The sequence below is a fragment of the Scophthalmus maximus genome, chromosome 15, assembly GCF_022379125.1.
Source record: "Scophthalmus maximus strain ysfricsl-2021 chromosome 15, ASM2237912v1, whole genome shotgun sequence".
Taxonomy (NCBI): Eukaryota; Metazoa; Chordata; class Actinopteri; order Pleuronectiformes; family Scophthalmidae; genus Scophthalmus; species Scophthalmus maximus.
In genome coordinates this window covers 17,520,351-17,540,572 of record NC_061529.1, presented here as the reverse complement: position 1 = coordinate 17,540,572, position 20,222 = coordinate 17,520,351, and the positions used below count along the sequence as shown (strand labels likewise).

The following is a 20,222-nucleotide window of genomic DNA, read 5'->3' as shown; positions in this document are numbered from 1 at the left end:
TCCAGATGTCTTAACGCCTCCTTTTAAGGTGTGTCGTTTCATTTTTGAATTCACAAACTGGCTTCATATTATGTTCCCTCCTGGTTCACTAACACTTTAAGAGGCCGCTCAGTGTCGGCCCCTTCAAGAACACAGTATCACCCACACAGTCTGTAAGAATGTAGTTAAAGCTTGGGGAAATGCATTATGATATCATTTATTTAATAATAATTAAGCAGATTCTTGTTTGCCCTGTACAAAACTGTCGGTATGGGTGTACAAAGTGAGTGCCCTTGGATCAAGCATCTTATGAAATACTGATACGTGATCAGCCTTTTGTTAAATTTCTAAATGATGATACACAGGAAAACATTGAATGGCATTAACATTAAAACTAACCAATTACCAATCTTACTGTTAACAAATCAACAAACAAACTTTGCAAATACAAAGTGCACACAAATGCACCAAGGCGTGGAGTACACTGTGTGAACCCACCTCATTTGTTTTGATTGCGGATTCGCAGACACCTCCTCTTCAGTGGCGGTTCCAGCTCGGGGCTCCCAGCTGCTGATAAAGGGGCGCTGATTGAACAGGACAGGATGGCCGTTTTGTCAGCTCCTGGCTTTGGCACAGGCTGGATGACCACACAGCCTCCAGCAGACAGTAATGGCAGGGCATAGCCATGCTCACCCTCCTCCAAGTTGGAGTCAGGGTCTGGCTTACCCTCTATTGAGTTTGCCATCTCGTCTTGTGCTGAGACCCGCTTTCCTGGTTCCCAGTCTCCAACAGAGCAATTGTTCTCTTTCAGTGCCTCCCGCTCCAGCTCTCCATTGGCCGGCTGCTCTTCTTCCTCTCCTTCTCTTGCAACCCCGTCTCCTTTTTGGTCAGGAAAAGACTCAAAGGTAGGAGTGAGAAGTGAATGCCATCCTGTACCATTGACAATGACATTACATGGGGTGCCAGGGCTAGTTTGGAGTTGGGTCAGGGGTTGGGGTTGAGTCCGTGCTGTGCTGGGTAAGGGTGGTGGAGTAAGGCTTGAGATAGGGGGATTTAGCTGGCTTAATGGAATATCACCATTGCAAGGGCTGTTGTTGCTGGAGGGTGGGCCTGATGATTCAGTGTGTGTGTTTGGGTGTGTTGCCCCTTCAAGCCATGGAGCATTGAAGAGGCCCTGTGAGAGGACTCCTCCACCATCACTTCCCTTCCCTTCCCTCCCCATCCCAGCAGCTGGTGGAGATTCCGCCTCTGCCTCTACTTTGACCTGGACCCCTGGTAGCATTCTCTGAATAACCTGCTGTTGGCATGACTTCTGGCCCATAGTTAGATCAATCACACCATCCATAAGTCTAGGGTTGCTGGTTAGACACAGGGTGCCTGAAGTTTCCTCTGCCTTCACGGTCAAGTCCACCAACGCTGTCCTGCTTCTCTCTGAGAGTACAGGAGAGAGATGTTCTGCACTGGTTGGCTCTATTTTCTGCTCCACTCTGTCACCTCCAGAGGAACCTGGAGAGTGGAGCCCAGAAGCTGAAATCTCAGTCGACTCTGGAACACTGCGGACAGAGACATTGCTCTCTGGCTGGTCCCTGAAAGTTTTAGGGTTCATGGGAATTGGGATTGGAATGGGTATTGGGACTGGGAGGGGTACAATAACAGGGTAAGGGACCAAGAGAGTTGGTGGTGGTACCAGTGGGGCCAATGATGGCATGCCAAAGTTCATCATTGGGGGCAGGGGCATATGTCCATTGGGAATCATATTAACTGGTGGGAAAGGGTGCATTCCTGGCATTGTGAGACCAGGATGGGGGGGCATCATGCCAGGGTTGGGATTGGATGAGGGGTGCACATGCGGAGACAGCAGGGGCCTGTGCATGGGGCTTGATGCTTGACCAAAGGTCCTTGGAGGAGGTGGTGGACCAATACCAGGGATCATAGGGTTTGAAAGTGGGCTGTTGGGCCCTGCTGGGTGGGGAGAGGGGCGCAAAAATGGAGGACGCATGTGCTGCATCATTTGATGCTCCATGAACAGAGGCAGGGGCATAGGCCCCCGGGGAGTCATTACCATTGGAGGGCTACCAGAGGGAACTCCAACTGGTGGGTGCAAAGTTGGAACAGGCGGAGGGGGAAGTGTAGGGCTTTCATGGGGTCTGGGTGTGGGGATCTTGGCTGAAGAGGATGGAGAGCAGATGCCAGCAGTGTCTGAGGGTGAGGTGGCAGAGGAAGTGGAAGGGGCCAAAGCAGAAGTGGCGGATGGCCCCCCAGGTGAGGGAGCTTTACGACGCAGTTCTGTTAATGGCGTTCCCCAAGATTCAGGAGTGAGCAGCTGCACCCCTCCGCTGCACTCCGGCTTACCCTCCCCAACAGGCCCATGTCCTGGGTTACACAGTGCACCAGGCAGCGCGGCCTGGGTCTCCTTGTAGAAAATGTCCATCTTGTATTGGTTCAGGCATTTGGCACTGCAGAACTGCAGCCTCCGCTCACCAGCACCAAAGTCCAGGTACTCCTTAGTGTGGCGAATATGTTTGCACCAGTCACACACCTGGAACAAAAACATACACAATACATACACTGTATCAGCACCTGTTACCATGCATACAAAATACTTGTAATTTGCTCTTGATGAAATACAACACAGTATCCTTTGAAGTGTCCTGGTAAAGCAGAAGCTCAGCCTCCATACCATCTGGATATTAACTTAAATGTATTTGTTTATGTAATGTACTGTGTTTGTGCTACAGCTACAGCTATTGTTCTTTCCCCTGACTTCTGTTCTGAGTGGTAAATGTGGACATGATGGCATTCTGCTGCTACTAAAGTGACTTTCTCTTTCACTTTCTATCATAACAAGGAATTCCCATTTACACCTTCTGTTGGCAATTAAGACTTTCAGTTTCATTTAACCACACAGTGCCTGAAGCATAACAAGCCCAAAAGATGATTTCCAACTAATGCCCTTCCACACTTGTTCTGTGTATGTGCAAACTAGTTGATACATATTATAGTTATTTCAATATAGTTAAATGCTTGATATATATAGTATCATGTTATCCCAAATGACTGGTCAATACTGAATTACAGGTGATTGTGCTGATAGCTTAATGCAGGACTTTCACATTTTTTCTTTTAAGCTATTAAGTTTACAACATACAGATAGACACCTGTGTTTACTAAAAACTGAATGTATATATTTACCATGTTGTTTGGCTGAACATACATGATGTAGCTACAGTCGTACACAAAGTACGAAGTGATAAAGTGCTCTACTGAATACCACAGGGGGTCCTCTCAGGTCCACCCATACATACAGATCCTCCCCTTTCTGATGAATTTAAACTATTTTTACAACTTCCACAATTGTCTGCCACTACTGCTAACTTAGGTTTAAATGAAATCACTAACTTCTTAAACAACATCTTCATCAGTATTGTGCTGTTAAACAGATGTTCATTTACTGTTAGCCCACATTACACTTTTCATTCAGTTTACCATTGTATATTATGGTCAATTTACTGCTAATCCATTTAGCACTTTTGGATAGTTGCGCCTTTGTCTATACTGGGATTGTAACTCACACAATGCTTTTTACTTTTCTATTCAGTTATGGTTTGGTTATTATTATTAATGTTTTATAATATTATTTTTTTACTTTCCCTGTGGAAATCAATAAAGTTTTTTGAATCTGATTCTGAAACATGAGGACTTCCAAATGAAATGTTGTCTTTCTAATTCACTGCAGTGGTAAAGATCCCCAACACCTTGCTTGACTGTTTCATCACTGTTAAACACCTTTTCAGCACAAAAAGTGCACATTTTTCTTTGAGAGGAAAATGAATGTGACCCTGGTAGAGCAGATAGCAGTGGGCGAGCCCTGAACACGGCGTTACTCGTCAGGCCACACACAGCTCACTCTGTCAGCTCTGGGAGGAGTGGCAGGTCCTCGCTGGAGATAATTAAGGCATTAATCAGTTGTCAGACCCCTCAACGACATCCATCCATCACACAGACCTGTAAGCCCCCCTGCTGAATGTTAATAAGTTGAAGGATGCAACCGGAAGGTGGATAAACTCCTCTTTGTACACTGCATAGCAACATTGGTGTATTTGGCAGGATGCTGCCTGGCAGCAGCTGAAAGACGACACACTCACATGGGCTATTTGGGCAGATGCACTGTAGCACGGGCCAGGATTTTTCAAAGAATACATGGCATGCTGTCCTGCAGCTGCTACACACGTAAAACAGAGATTATCTGTTTTACATCAGATTGTCCTGGACAATGTGGATTGATTGAAGGACAACAGATTTTAAAGATGTACTATACTTCTGAATATGTAATTTACGCAGTGTCATTCAGGCAGAATAATTGGCACGAATGCACTTCAGAAGGAATTTCTGAGACTGACAAATGAAGAGAGTTCAGAACAAACACCTGGATAACATAAGACACTGCAGCAAAAACAGATCAGAGACCTGACTCTATGGGGACTGCTCAGCTTAGGCACCACAGTGGTGAAGGTGCTCGGATGTCAGTCCCTTGAATTCTACACGTTTTAACTGCCCATATAGTTGGAGCAAATTCAATGAGCCATGACTGAATAAAAGGCACAAAGGTGCTCTGGCAAGTTGAGTTTGATAATTGTAGGCCCAGGATATTTTAAATAATAAATGTACTGAATTTTGTCCTCGACTGAGAAAGACAGACGGAGAGCACTTAACGACTTTCTGCACTGTGAGTGAAATTTCACTGCGCATTACGCTAATGGAGTTGTGCTTTCTCCCCCTCTCTCTCTCTCTCTCTCTCTGTCGCTGTCTCCCCTCTCCTGCACACAGATGTTTGCAGTTGAGTGTAATTATGGTCATTTATTTTCATCGTGGCCAACGAACCGGCATTGGTGGTGTAGTTTAACCATTTGCATTACAGCAGTTATCATGCCTCCAACCAATTCCAATCACCTCAGCAGTCTTTGTTTTCTTCCTCCTCTCACCTTCTGACCTCGAGTGAAATTTAGGAATCACAGGATCAAGCACGGGGTTTTAGTGTGTAAATAGTTCAAATGAACAAGTTGAGTGAGGTGATTTCTCGAAGTGGTGATCGGAGGCCATGCTCAAGGGGTTAAGGGATTGAATGGATTGAATTGCTGCAGCCATAGAGGAGAAAGAGGTTTCACAAGACACATACGGCAGGTTGTGGATCAACAGGTTGCAGGGGAGTAGGAGAAAGTTCAAGGTAGTGAGGAAGAGGAAAAGGTTGCAGATGTTAAAGAGACTGCAGAGGATGTGGAGGATTTCGATAATGAAGAGGAAGAAGAGATGGAGGATGCACAGAGTTGAGAGAGAAGAGAGTTTCAGGCGGTGCAGAGATTGGACGAGGCAGCAGCGTTTGCAGTGGTTCAATATGAGGCATGAAGAGGTTTAATCAGGAAAAGTCTTTGTGTATCCCCCTGTTAAGGTTGATATGTGATTCTTTTGATACTTCTCAGATTGCAGGCATGATCACGTAGTGCAAAACACAAGGATTAACCCCATTAAAATGAACCAGGTGCTTGAAGGGGGCCGGTCACTTGGTTTTTGGTCCTGTTGTCTCGGACTCCAAACAATCACTCCTCACAATTCAAGTCCATCAGTGATGTGAGGAGGCAAACAGAAACACTGTACTTGCTGCTCTTTGGATTCTGTTCAGAACCTAGCTTATGAATCGAGAGACTGCATTGTTCAAGCACCTGGTCCACTGGAAAAATAAAAAGGACTAAAGCTCCACTGAAGTTTACACAAGAAAAATTTTACTTTGGGAATTCTTAGCAGGCCATCTGTAACATGTGGACCGGGATTAGTTATCAGCTTACAGCGGCCTCATTTGTTGAAATATCTTCTGCAGAGGTTAACGTTACCTGGCTTACAAAAAGGGGAAACAAATCTGGTTTAAATCATTTCCAGTGTTTTGTATCGACCTCACTGTTCCTGACTTATTCATTAAAACCTGAATGCAGCATGAAAAGTTTTGGGTAAAAGCCAGTGAGGACCAGAACTACTGTGCCCGTGGGGCTGCTCTTATCAAGCCAGCCATCACCATCAGTCATTATGAATGTGACACACAAAGGCCATTCTCACTTGGCCAGGTGATACTCAATTGCACTATATTTCACAGCACACACTTGCGCACACACAGTGAGTTATATAACTCCACCTGTAAGAATGATGACACAGGCAAGGTGGATTGTATTGGAATGTCACTGCAAGAGACAGGACCTCTCTGAGCGCATCTGTCGGGATGGGCGTCTCTGCTTCAAGAAAAAGTCTGACATTTTGGGAAATTCCACTGTCTTGCTGAGAGGCATGAAATGAGATCGACACTCTCAAGTCTCAATACAAAGATACAGCTTGCAACAGATTATGTTATCTCAAAGACTCAGAAGAGGGAGACAGCCAGCCTGTCCAGGCGGAACAAAATCTGCCTACTGGTAGATACAAACTTCATATCTTATTTGGTTAATCCGTGTGGAAATAAAGGTGCATGTTATGGTTTTGGGGGAATAATGTGTTGGACTGATTTGGTTTTAACAAGGATTGATCAAACAAGGTAGGCAGACTTAAACTGCTTTCCGGGGGGGCTGTGTTAGAGATCCGAGTGAGCCAACGAGAGAATAAAGCAGGAAAATCCCCGGAAGATTCACAACGAGTCTTGTCTGAATGTTCTGGAAAATCTCCTGCTGTGTTCTTCTTATGCCAGTGGCAAACTCTGGAAGAGGTTTTTCCGGAGTTCATGTCTGAAAAACAGCTTTAATGGTGTGCAGGCAGATCAGGGTGAACTGCTTCCTCTTGGTTTCAGTCTGTGTTGAGTGCTTACCTCACCACATGCTCGCTGTAGCTTCATTTTCATCTTACAGATGTGGACGTGATAGTGATCTCTCTCTAACTCTCAGAAGGGCAAATAAGCACAATTCCCAAAAGGTCAAACTCAGACTTTGAAGGGGGGAAAAAGCCTGGGTCCCTAACAAGTGTACCCACTACAGTAATTGCTGAGATCTGGAAGCGCTGCAGTGTTTGATGGGTTGAGGACACGAACAGTAGGACAATCAGTCAGGTTTTAAACAACAACATTTTAGCTTCCAACTAAACCACTTCATTTAGAAAACTGAATGTGACCAGAAGTGTGTGTAAGAAATGCTCATGTGCCCTAAAATCAGAGATGGATGATTGAAACATACAGTTTTGTTAATAATTGGAGGGTTTTATACTGTATTTTGTTTGTTTGTTTTATCCAAAAAGACTTTTGGACTAACACAGTGTTGTGTTTAAAACCAGCAAGGTTGACCACTTCTGCTCTTTGGCCCATCCGAGTTGTTGTTGATGATGTTGCGAAAATCCAAGATCTCAGCAATTTACTCGAGTACAGCCTTATTTAAAGGAGAATGCCATAAAGGCAATAGAGGCGATGTTTGAAACTACTTTGGCAAAATTATGAATGATACACTGTATGTCAAACATATGCATTATAAAATGATAAAAAAGTAGAAGGTAATATTTGACCCATTTGAATTCTGAATGAGTTTACATTCGTCTGATAACTCCTACAAATCCCCAACACAAGTCACTGAACATGATGCACAATGAAAATGAGTAAAGCAAACGATTACACGTGCAAAAAGTTATGAAGAGCTGTTAGCAAACTTAAATGTATGCAAACTTCATGTGAGACGTGAGAGCCACATTTGTACTGTCGCTAATGTTGTCGGGCTGATCTGAGTCTGATGTTTGACGTTTGCTTTTACAGTAATGGTCGACTATGAACCAGGGACACGTCAGGAGGAAATTATACACCTTCAACAAAGAACAACATCAAAACATATTTGTGCAGTAGCCATCAAGCTTAAACTCTGTCTAGTGTTAAGTGGTTATGGTCCTTACAAGCACATCGCTGTTTGTCTTGAAGACAAGCCTGGGCGTGTCCTGAGTAAAGCTGTTCTGGGGTAATTTCCCACCGAGGCCATCGTCGTCTCTCGCCTGGGGGGGAGAAATAATGGCTCCTTTTTACGAATGGACAAAAATAAACAGGTGAATAGAGGCAACAAGGAAACTCAGAAACGGAAAACAACATTGAAAGATGAACAGAAATGGTGGCTATAAAAATGGGTGAACAATCAATGGTTTCCAATCGACAGGATCCTCAGAAACAAAACTGGCTGTCTGAGTTTTTTTTAAGCATGCATGAGCGTGGTTGAGGAGTGTGCAAGGCATTTAGATCAGACATTCAAAGTACTACCTACCAACACAAGCAAGTGTGTTGATCAAAATGCCCATTTATTTAAACACATTTAAAATGAAAAACAAATTTCTATTACGTACGAAGCTGGGCCTGTTAGTATGAGAGATGGCCACCAACACAACCAACAAAGGGTTTTCCCCCTTTTCTAGTTGGAAGTCATGCTGAGGAGAATTACATGATTTCATATAACTCTATTTTTTAACATTGTGGGAAAAAAAAAACATTATAAGGAAATGCATACTGTATGTGCACCTGTGCGTTACTTACTGTCAAATGTCAAAATGACTTTCAGGAAGAGGCAAGTGGAAATAATAGGAAAACCTCACGCAAAACTTAAACTTTGTTACCTATACAAATTATTCCAGGACGGTTACCCCTGCCGTTAGCCTTTTTCACACCACATATATAGCCTTTTTTTATTCTGTTCAGTAGGTAGGAGATCATTTGCAATTAAAACAAAGTACAAACAAACGATGAATAGCTTCTTTTGAATAGCCTAAATCGACTTAGAAATTGAAGTTTGCGCTTCATTTTTATGTACCTACACCAACCATGTTGGCAGCCAATATGGTTTGCTGTCACCTCTTTTTCCACTCGGAAAAACAAATAGGAGGCTGAAGTGAACGGTTTTCCTCAGACTGGAAACCAGACCAATCCGTGAGCTCATGTTTATTCCCTCTCGCGGAAAGAAACTCTCACACTCTCACATTGGCGAGGTTTGTCCCACTCGGCAGACGAGTCAATACAACAAGACGTGACCCGAGCGTGATTACAGTTAACGTTGGAGGACATTCGGTTAGGATTGTGTTACTTACTGACAATTCTATGGGATAAAGAAGAGGAAGCTCATCAGTATTTCACAGTAACACATACAGTGACATACAGTCACAGTAAAACCCTGACATGGCGAATAACACAACCTGGCATGGTTGAATCCTTTCTGATTGGGCAACGAGCCCATTTGATAGTTTTTCTAGGAAACATTGTTTTTTCACGCCGCAGACCACTGCTAAACATTTAATAACACTTTGTCTGAAGAAGAAATAGTTGAAGGTGACCTCAAACGCTGCCAGAAAAAATTGGCCAGAATATTGTAAAATATTTGCAGATTTAGTCAAATTATTTCAAATTTGTATATTAGTTGTATTAGTTACTACTAAATACTACTAAATTACTAAATGATTTCAAATGACAAAATGTAATACTTAGTATTAATGTTACATGTGGGTTGTTGTGTAATAAGCAGGCATAAGATCACGCTGCTGACTCCCACCATCTCATTTAATTTTTCAAAATAAAATACATGGAGCTGGTTGGTTTGTATCTGATATAGCATTGATGTAAAATCGTCATATTCAGCGGTTGGCTGCTGTCATTATCTCACACAATTCAGCAGTTTTGCTTGCACTTAGTGACCCCTTGCCAAAAAAATGTATTCTTGTAGAAATAACAAGTACATTAGGGAGCCTGAGATAATATGATTAGTTTTCTCAAATAGTACTGTAATATTACAAAACAAAACTCCTTTACACATTGTACTAGCTGGAAAAAGGAGCCAACCCTCTCCTGCACCCTGTGAGTCACTCATTATGTGCAGTGTGAAAACGGAGGCAGCCTGTGCTGCTGTGCCTGTTGTCGGCAATATTGTTACAAAGACGTTACTGAAGAAGCTTTGCGTGGCGAGACGCCAAACTGCTTCATTGTGTCTGAATAAATGAAATGCACTTTTTATGTAATATCGACCTCAGCGTGATATAAATTAGTTCATATTTGACAGCCACGGGGCACCAAGCCACAGTTATCAGAAATGGAAGATTTCACCTCAGTTATACATGTTCATCATGGCGTTTGCAGGCCCAAAGCTGACATTTCACACTGAGCCTACTGTATGCCACTGACAAGTGAACCGCTGGCCCCAGCAGCTTTCTTTTCATATCATGTTCCCTTTAAATTGCTCACTGCAACCTTTGATTCGTCATGGGTGATTTGGCCTCCAGCTCTGTTCATCTCTGGATGATACCAAAGTGCAATCTTGCCGTATGTTTTACATTTCTTGTCAAAAGACTGATTGAGTTTGCTTCTGCTTCCATCTGCGTCCCTCACCTGAATGTAGAGTTTCCCATTCCAAGCATGACACAAATCAAATATGGGTCTGTCTTGTGAAGAACAATGTCCTTTGTACTGGGAAAGGATTCGGTGTAAGTAAATGACAAAAAAACATTGTTCAGCACTGACATTTTACCCTGTAACTGGGGAAATGTTGAATTTTGTGACACAACTGGCACTGAAAGGCTGTAGAAATCAAAATCAGAGATGGGGGGCGGGGTTCATGGTCATTTAGAAGCTGTCAGTGCACTAACCGAACAATGAACTAGGGGTGACCCATTTCAGCCATTTTCTTTCCCTCGTACACAAACAAACATACAACAGACAGGTAAAACGCACTTACACATGCACATGAATCCTGGGCTGAAATCTGAGGACACACGCGCACACACACACACACACACACACACACACACACAAAGATGCAGCACTGTGCTATTATTCTGTCTCCAGTTTGTGCTCTGACCCTCTGGCCCTACGCCAGTTCATTTGCATATTGTACTAATGAGGTGTTGGCACTGTGAACGAGGCGTGAGGTGCACACAGGGAGCCACACACAGATAAAGGAGATTAAGATAGATAGATAGATAGATCGATAGACAGATAGATCGATAGATAGATAGATAGATAGACAGTTAGATAAATAGATAGATAGATAGATAGATAGATAGATAGATAGACAGTTAGATAGATAGATAGATAGATAGATAGATAGATAGATAGATAGATAGATAGATAGATAGATAGATAGATAGATAGACAGTTAGATAGATAGATAGATAGATAGATAGATAGATACTGTAAGAAACACAAAAAAGTGCCCAATAGTCAAAGTCTGCGACCACTGGGGAGAATGCCGCTTCAGTGCCAGTTGTGTCATTCTGTTTAAAGTAGTTCTGTGCTGTTGCTGCAGCTCCATCATGCCAGCAGACTGCAGCTGCCACGGGGCTGAAGTTCCTTATAAGAACGTCAGAGCAGGACACCAGCCACCTAGCCCCCCTCTGGCGCCTCAGCCATCCTGAGGGGGACGTCACGCCAGCTGCCACCGTGCTAGCATCCATCTGGGCACAGATACGTGTCCAGGTGTGTGCGCCCGTCACCTGCCAAAGACTGCTGCATCTCTCGAAGAAAGACGGTCACAGACGCAGGCTCTCCGAATCCAAAGACAAGCGCAGACGAGCGCAGTGGAGCTCATCCCAAAGCCCGATATGAAACTGCACTCCCAGCACTATGCATATGACATATGCAAAAATGCATTTATGCTTTGACAACACATCCAAAAACCAGTTAAGTTCTGTTTGCACTGGAGATTTATACACATATCCACAGGAATATTGTTTAACTGAAGTCCTGTTTGTTGTATTTCATTGTTTTGTGAATACACAAAAAAATCAAAAAGTATTCAAGGGTTCTCTTGGGAGGTTAGTGATTTCTGTGGGTCAGTGGTTCCCAAAATTTTTTGCCTAATTCAAAGCAATTTATTAACTTGTGACCCCTCGTCATTAGTTATGTCTACGAGTTGTGAGAAGTTAAATGGAGGGGTGATTTACCCCTATCTCCTATTACTATTTCTTTGCAGTATTTCGTTGTATTTCAAAGGGGAAAAAGAAAATATTTGATCAAAGCAAAAAATAAATAAATGTAGTTTTGTAGAGGAGCGTTTTATTTTTCAACTCCAATGCTGTGGTCCTGCTCCTTAGTTAACAAGCGAACCTGCAGTTAAAGAATCATTTGATCTGTTTAGTTGAGTCTGACAAATCATAACACATGCTGCAATTTTTGTTTTTGTTTATATATATATAATTAAGGCAAACTGCTCTGATGTTTCCTTAAACTGCACGAAAAAACGACGCAGGGCAATTTTCTTGTACTAATGCCTTTTTAAAGGCCGTTGCAGATGTTATTGTCAATAAACGTCACTCTGGAATACTGCATACTGTGAATTGGCTAATTAGTCTTCAAACTTCCCAAGGTTGGGGGTATATTCCCTTGCTCAAGGTCATCATTACAACGCACCTGAGAAATGAGGTGTGCCTGCGAATTCCAAAATGAGGTACATTCTTCACATTTGGTGCCACTCGAAAACTTATGAGTTTGAGAAATGACACAAAGGCATGCGAGCGCCTGTGCGTGGCTCCACTTTTACAATCTTAACGCCTACTTAGTCGGAGTTACTTTTGTCTATATTTGAGCTGAATGGCTAGCAGCTATGAGATAATCACCTTCCTCTCTGTGCCCTGGAGCTGTGTCAGGCAGGCCTCAAGGCTTCCTAACCACCAGTGAGCCTGAACTGCAATATGGAGACACATTACACACTTCATCACGCACCCAACATTTCCACAAGCAGCTACATTCATACGAGCACAAGGTACACACACGCACACTCTCTCTCTCCCTCTCTTATTCATTTTGCGTGCGTGTCCTCCTTGGCAGGAGATGGAGATGCAAAGTAAAATGTGAAGTGTTCAGCAGCAGGGAAGCAACCGCAGGGCTGTGTGTGTGTGTGTGTGTGTGTGTGTGTGGGAGCAGACGTGTCTGTGTGTGCGCGTCTGAGGTGATGTGACATTTCTGGGCTGACATGAAGCGGCACTCTGCCCCCTCGCGCCTGGAGGGAGCTCCCGGGGAAAGACACTGATGGAGGTCTGCGGTCTCCGGGGGGAAATTTCGTGGTGTGAACAAAAAGCCCGGCGCTGCGGCAGAAACGACCTGTAAAAAAAAAGCTGGAGTCTCCTTGCTACCTGCTTCATGCTTCTTCTTTTTTGGAATGTTGCCAATGCAAAAGACACATGGTCATATTTGAGTTTCTTTGTGCGATGCACAAAGTATAAATAAAGTATGATGATATATAAAGATGATTATAGTGTACAGTATGTCAATATAAAGTGAATGTAATCCTTGCATATTTGGGGTTATTTTAAATTTCGCATGAGCAAAATCCATGAATCCCCTAATAGATGCTACATGATGAACCAAATTTAACTCATTTTTTTAATTAGTTTGCCTCCCGTGCTGCTTTTCACAGCAACGTAGCAGTCTCACACTCAGGCCACACTGCAGACAAAAGCAGATTGTCAGGGCTATTGCAACAGCAACAGCCAAAGTTTCATCACAGTTGACGTTGCGGCAATGCGTTCGTTACACACTCCTGCGCGAGGCATTTAAATATCCAGCCCTAACTGATTTACGGACGATGTGTTTCCTGTGAGTGAAATGGGAACGCAAAGCATCCTCCAACGTGCACCTTTTTTGCCGCCACGCGTCACACTCACAGAGGGTAATTCATCACTGCTAATTGCCTAACTTAATCTGGGCACTGTGTCCAATGAGCGGGCCATGTTTATCCGTATATATGTGTGTGGGTGTGAGATCGAGGGAGAAACTGTACGGCTCAGGCAAAAGCGTGACAGTGGAACAGCTTCCACCTGCAGCTGAAAGCGAAACTGCACCCTGAATTTAAACTCCATGCCTTTAGTAATCCCCCACAAACTGTCCGAGTTGTTGCGCATGTACATTTTCAGGAAACTTTTCAATGAGTTGGGTCTCTTTCTATGCAAAGTGGCTTTTGCAGCTCACACCATGCAAACCAGCAAAATACAGACAAGGGGTGGGGGTGGGGGGGGGGGGGGGGGGGGGGGGGGGTTTGTTAGTTGATGTGAATTATAAAACAAGAAAAGACAGCCAAGTTGTTTCTCTGAATCAATAGTGGACAAATGAAAGAGAGCAGGCAGAGTGAGGTGACAGAATAATTGAGTAGTGCGAGCCGGCGAGGAAGCAGCACCTTCCATACAAACTAATCCGGCAGCTTAAGGCGTACAGTAAACAGGCAAATAAGTGATTAGCCTGAGTTAAACGATCAATCATCTTTTCGCCACACACACACACACACACACACACACACACACACACGCATGCGCACACACATTCAATATAAGGTGGAGCTGTGCTGAGATGTGAGAAAGGAGCAGCCATAGTCACCCTAGGAGGCGATTGGGTTTCATGGATGAGGCAGCTGAAGATATTTCATGCAACATAATGCCAGAGCCGTTGCCCGCCCCCTGCAACCCCCCACCACCTCCCCTCTCCCCTACCCAGAGCACACGCAGACACAAGATACTTTTTCTTTTTTTTCAGCCATGACAATATTTTTTTCTTCTTCTCGTGGAAAAAAAAAGAAAAGAAAGCCTGCAGGCCATGTTGTTGTGGCCAACCTTGTGGGTGCATGAGAAAAGAAACGTGGGTATCGCTTACACAAATGTCCTGCATGCATGTGTGAGAGCCAGACAAAATATAGAATCTGAGCCGCTGTGGAAGAGCCGGCCTTTCCTGTGTTTGTGATGTCTGAACATGTGCATTCTGCTGATGGATGAGGCCAAGATGGCAGCCTGTTTGAAAACTACTTTTACGATGTTTCCAAATTTCTGAGAAATCCGCTTTTTGCGTAATTCGGTAATTGAACTCACTAACTGCGGAACTGACCTGAGAAACTCAACTGAACTGGATGGACATAGTTGAACTCTGCAAAATAAAAGATGTGTTTAATTGTGTATGAATAATGTTCGCTTCTTAGCGGACCACAAAATCATGTCAGCTATAACCAAGGCTTTCAAAATGTATTTGCAGATTGGTAGGCTAAAGATATCATGTAGAAGCTAAGATTTGCATTATACAGTATTATAAGTAGCTAGTAAGTGGCTAGTTGTTTTCTAATATTATTAAGAGCAAGCGCTCCTGCTCATCGAGAAACTGCAAACCCCGGTTCATGTAAATAAGGAATTCCCATACTGCTCAGAAAATTGACAATAGTTTTTCCCCATTTTCATTATTTGTTACATAATGTTTTGTATAATATTTATCAGATATCAGGTATAATGTTTGAAATAAAAATCTTAAATTGGCCAAAATGGACTTCCATTAAAATCCGTAGAGCTTGATTTTCGAGTCCAAAAATAATGGCCTCATATATTTGAAGTAATATAAGTATCAAATTCTGAAATATCTAGTAGTTACAGGGAACTTTTCTTTATATAAGTTTTTAGTTTATGATTTGGTGACAGCTGTAGTTACTGGTCATAACACCAAATGCAGTTAGATACTACAGGTCTGAGGACAGCAAAGCAAACTATTGTTGTTTTAATAAAAAAAATAGTCAGACAACAATTGGTCTTATTCCTTTGTTCTGATCTGATTTTATGCTGCACACAAACAGCAGAGCACAAAGAAAAGGAGGAAGCAAGCACTCTCAAGCATTTCCCGTGACTAATTCTCCATAAAAGTCCATTTACAATTTGTCAATTAAATGCTGTAAATCTGCAGGAGGAGGAAATGTTTGGTTTGCATTAGGAGCAACTTAATGCAGCAGTCGCCACAGACACCAGTTCACAATACTGCTGGTCAGCGATGTGTCACAGAAAGACTAAAGTTATAGACATCAATTGGACGATACCTACGTGGAAGCGATAACCTTACATTATCTCCTTACATCTGACCTCAGACCAGCGTTCTGTCCCATAAAGGATCTGATGTTGTCTGTTCATTTGTGCAGTAAATGTTAGTGTGATGTGAAAAAGTCTGCTGGCTCTACAGCTCTGCCTTCCTCTAAAAGTCATGCGAGCCACTGCTGCAAATGTACAAATAAGACAATACTTTTATGAGCGAGCTACCTCAAACGGCGATGGATAGCGGGTTCACAGATATTTATTAAGATGGAAATCTTCAAGATTGCTGTTGAATATTTGAAATAAGTGCCTTTGAAGTAGCAAACTAATGGCTCATTTTTTTGTTGCTCCATTAATAAATTATGTTTAATTAAACAATAAACATTTTCGTATATTTGGCAGTTTGGTTTAGTACATTTTATATCAATTTCATAAAGTTTATAGTTCAGCACCAGCAAAAACAAAAAAAACAGACTGGAAAGCTGTGTGTCATAGCATATAAACTGAAAGATTTTCTCTAACTGACATGATTTTGGTTTAACTCTCAATATTCAAACATTTTGCTCATAACTATAACAGCTGTCACTGCTGTGAGAGGGCATGCTTTGACATTTCTGGCATAAGTCTTGGGTAGATTAATGGGGAGAGCATGGGGAACTTGTATCTATTTTTTCCACGCACTTTTCTCATCACACCTTTGGGTTTTGGGATTTTTATGACGCTGCCTTGTCAACATTGTTGCATGTCAAATGGCACAGACCCGCATCTGCCTTTTTTGACCTCCTCTGACGCTCTCAGATCAAGATAAAACCACTTCAAAAGCTTGTGTTTAGATCTGATGGGAAGATCTGTAGCTCTCGCAAGTGTCACACATTCTCCCACAGCGGCTTTATGTGTCAGACTTCCCTTGTCATCTCCAGGACCAGACGGATCAATTGTCATCATTTCAACATTTAGCACAATGAAAACTACAAACTTACTATCAAATTAAATGGGCTTAAATGTTAAAGTAGAAAAATGAAAAACATATACTATGAGCAACAGTACAGTAGACACAAGTTCAGCTTGCTTCTCATGCTTTGGGGGGGGGGAAAGTGTCAGAAAACAAAAGAAATTGATACCACTAACTGAAATGAACAGACATACTCTGTGTGCGCCCCTCTCTGGTTCCTGCTCCAGTGCAGTGCTTGAAAAGTGATTATGTTTGGATGAATAACTGACTTCAGGACAGACAAGCAGGAGAGGAAAACACATCATACTCACAGCGTAATTCCTTACATATCCCAGCTTTGGTACAAGAGAGAAAGGAGATTGTTTAACTACAGGCACCGGGGGGGAAAACAAGAACACAATAACAACTTTGATATTTGCTGTCTTGCCTCTAATGCATCACACTGACCATGACATTTTCAAGTTGATTGCCTGAGAGTGTTTAGCAAAATCCATTATTTAATTCCGAATGCTTTACAGTTGAATGTATTAGGTATTTTGTAGTCAAGTCAAACCTGGACAAGTAATAACAGGGTTTTTAAGTTGACATTTTTGAACGGATTTTTGTCGTGAAAATGACATTTGGTGTCTTGAGTCAGACTTGAGGGTAATTATAACATGATAATTGCTAGGACTGTAAAAGATAAAGTTCCTCCCTACAGTATAAAGACTATTAAAAAGTCTTTAAAACTTAATTTTAGCTCTGTCAGGACCACAATACAGTGCATGTTGATAAAGAGGTTGAGAGATGTAACATTTTCAGGCAGCCGTATTGCAGGATTTCTGCTCTTGATACAGTCACTGCACTTCTGTACTTTGCTATCTTAACAGAACTGATTAGATGTACTTCTCATTTTATACGCAATAACTGAATCCTGCAAACTACAACAACCATTTTTGTGTGTAAATAATGTAAGCGCCTTAGCAATAACACTGGAATATCAAGATTAACCTGTTCTACAAATCACATTCATACTGTACTTAATACTCACATTAATTGGTTAGCTTAGTTTAAAAATGCCCATAAACTGATTTATTTATTGAAATTAGCTGAGAATACCACTCGTTATTTCTGAGTATATCAGTACTAACGATAAGATGTTTACTGTGTTAGCTAGATTCGGAAATACTGTAAAATTCTTAGACCTTTGACTTTATTAGTGTGCCGTGTTTCCCCTCCACAAAAACCTTTATAGTTCTGATGCTAATTAAAGCAAAGTTAATAGTGTTTTGGGGGTAAAAGGACTACATACATTTACTTTCAAATCTAAGAGCCTGGTTTGAATCCAATATTATGAAAGTAACTTACAGTATATGGTTTATTTCTCATTTTCAGAAGTGAATTTTGTTGAATCAACTAAACTGTCCGTTGCCTTGAAACTTCAGATAGCCGCTAACCAAAGTTGTCTTAGCTAACTAACCTCGACAGGAACTTTTTACCCATTGTTTATTTGCCTTAGAATTTCCAGAAATATACTCATTCTCATCAAGAGATTAAACTCCTTCTAATTTAAAACATTATATTTTTATGTTTTGAAGAATGCGATGCGACATGCCAGGCAAACTTATGAGTTTTGGAGAGAGCGACTAGCTGTTTCTGTTTCCGTTATGCTAATCCCGACACAAGCGGCCTCTTTAACACACACACACACACACACACACACACACACACGGGATTGGTATTATTATTATATTTTTTTATCTACCCCTTAAAGAGATAGTTAAATGATTTCGAAGTGGGGTTAGGGGGTTATGTCACCTTATGGGGTTTGGTGATCAGCCACGTCATTTAACGGAGTTTGGAGGAGAAGTGGAAGTAGCCTAAGTCTGAGTCCCACTGTTGCAGAGGGGACCAGCGAAAAATGTCTTCTTCGCCACATTTTTTTAAATGCTTACCCAAAAAAAAATATCTGTTCAAGCTCTGAGTGGAACAGCTGATTTGCGGAGTGACACTCTGCACCGCGCAGGTTGGCGCAGTAAATATGAACAGACAACATAAAGTGCAAAACGGCTATCTGGTGGCAAACTAAAGCAGTGAAAGAAATACGTCCTTTAGCGTACAATTGAACAGATTTTTTTATTTTTAAGGTAAGATTTAAACATGTGGCGAAAAAGACGTTTTTCGGTGGTCCCCTCTGCAACAGTGGGACTCAGACTTACTTCCACTTCCCCTCCAAATTCTGTTAAATGACATCTCTGATCACCATCTCCATAAGGTAACATATTAACTATGCATAAGTAACTCATACAACCCCACTTCAAAATCACTGAACTATCCTTTCAACCCTTGTTTATATGTCTTATTCTGCCTGCGCTGTTTGTTAGCATTTACACTTGTCTGCCGCTCTGTAATTACACCTTCAAACCACTAGTTGGCAGGGGGATTTTCTATTCCACTGTGTGGGTACTTCAAACAATGGGAATTGAAACTATGTGGATCATGTTGGAGTTCATAATAAAGCTAATAAATGTTGAATGGTTACTTTCACTGAAATTACTGCTACACAGAAACGAGTGAACACATCGGAGGAAATGGAGTGAACAACCACTGAACTGGTTGAGGTAATACTGTAGGCGGGGGAGTTTTGTGTGCTTGTACGGCCACTGGGAGACATGGTTGAGACAGTCATTGTGATCTGCACTGCTGCAACATAAAGTTACATTTCAAGCTACAGTAGAAGGTACGCAAATATGTTGCTGTCGATTTAAGTATAATTAAGCCTTTAGAAATTAATTGGATGAGTGTTGCCTGAACACTGTGACAATAGCATCAAGTCCAATTCATGCAATCCGTTCACCACATGGTAACTTACAAGTACATATCATGATACGTGGATTAAGGACTACATCGATTTACTTTCAAATCTGAGAGCCTGGTTTGATTTCAACCATGTTGTTTGTATTCTCCTCTCGTTCTCACTGAATATGAACACAGGTTGTAACCAGAGATACGTGACATGTTCTAGATGCAAAGTCCCTAAAAGGTGTCATATCGCAGCACCCAGCTGATGGCGAGGAAGGAGTTTTACCTTGTTTCTCTTGAAATAGGCTCTGCGGCAGGCGGCGAAGCACTTCTCACTGCAGAAACTCTTCAGCTCACTCCCCATACTCAGGGAATAGCGTTTGACACCGACTTTCTGGCACCAGGCACACATGATCTGCACATTGGATGCATCCTCATCTAGAGATAGACAACAAATAGTGAAAGTCAGTGAGGTCGGCGCACAGGTCTCTCTTATTTAACCTATAATGTCCTTGTGGTACATGTCTTCACTAAGTGGTCATACTAGGTGACTCAGGGATTCAGATAACGGTAAAATATTCTTCAGTAAGGTTTTATTACATCTATTACATTTCCAATGAAAGTCCATGGCATGCAACAACTAGATGTATTAAGCACAAGGACCTAAAGGCATTTACTTCACCCTACTGAGTCAACCCAGCTGCTTGAC

General features: G+C 42.2%; 1 protein-coding gene across 4 annotated transcripts in view; it reads right to left on the bottom strand.

Moving 5' to 3' along the window:
- sobpa (sine oculis binding protein homolog (Drosophila) a) overlaps positions 1 to 20,222 on the bottom strand; it is a 40,987-nt gene that overhangs the window by 5,855 nt on the left and 14,910 nt on the right. Inside the window, exons 4-7 of one of the 4 annotated variants that reach the window (XM_035611088.2) lie at positions 19,800 to 19,951; positions 17,044 to 17,067; positions 7,882 to 7,977; positions 478 to 2,518 (exon numbers count right to left, since the gene is read on the bottom strand). In XM_035611088.2, coding sequence (XP_035466981.1) covers positions 479 to 2,518; positions 7,882 to 7,977; positions 17,044 to 17,067; positions 19,800 to 19,951 — 2,312 coding nt within the window. In that variant the 3' untranslated portion in view covers position 478. The remainder of the gene's footprint in view (positions 1 to 477; positions 2,519 to 7,881; positions 7,978 to 17,043; positions 17,068 to 19,799; positions 19,952 to 20,222) is intronic. The other 3 variants (XM_035611090.2, XM_035611089.2, XM_035611092.2) reach the window with 3 other exon arrangements.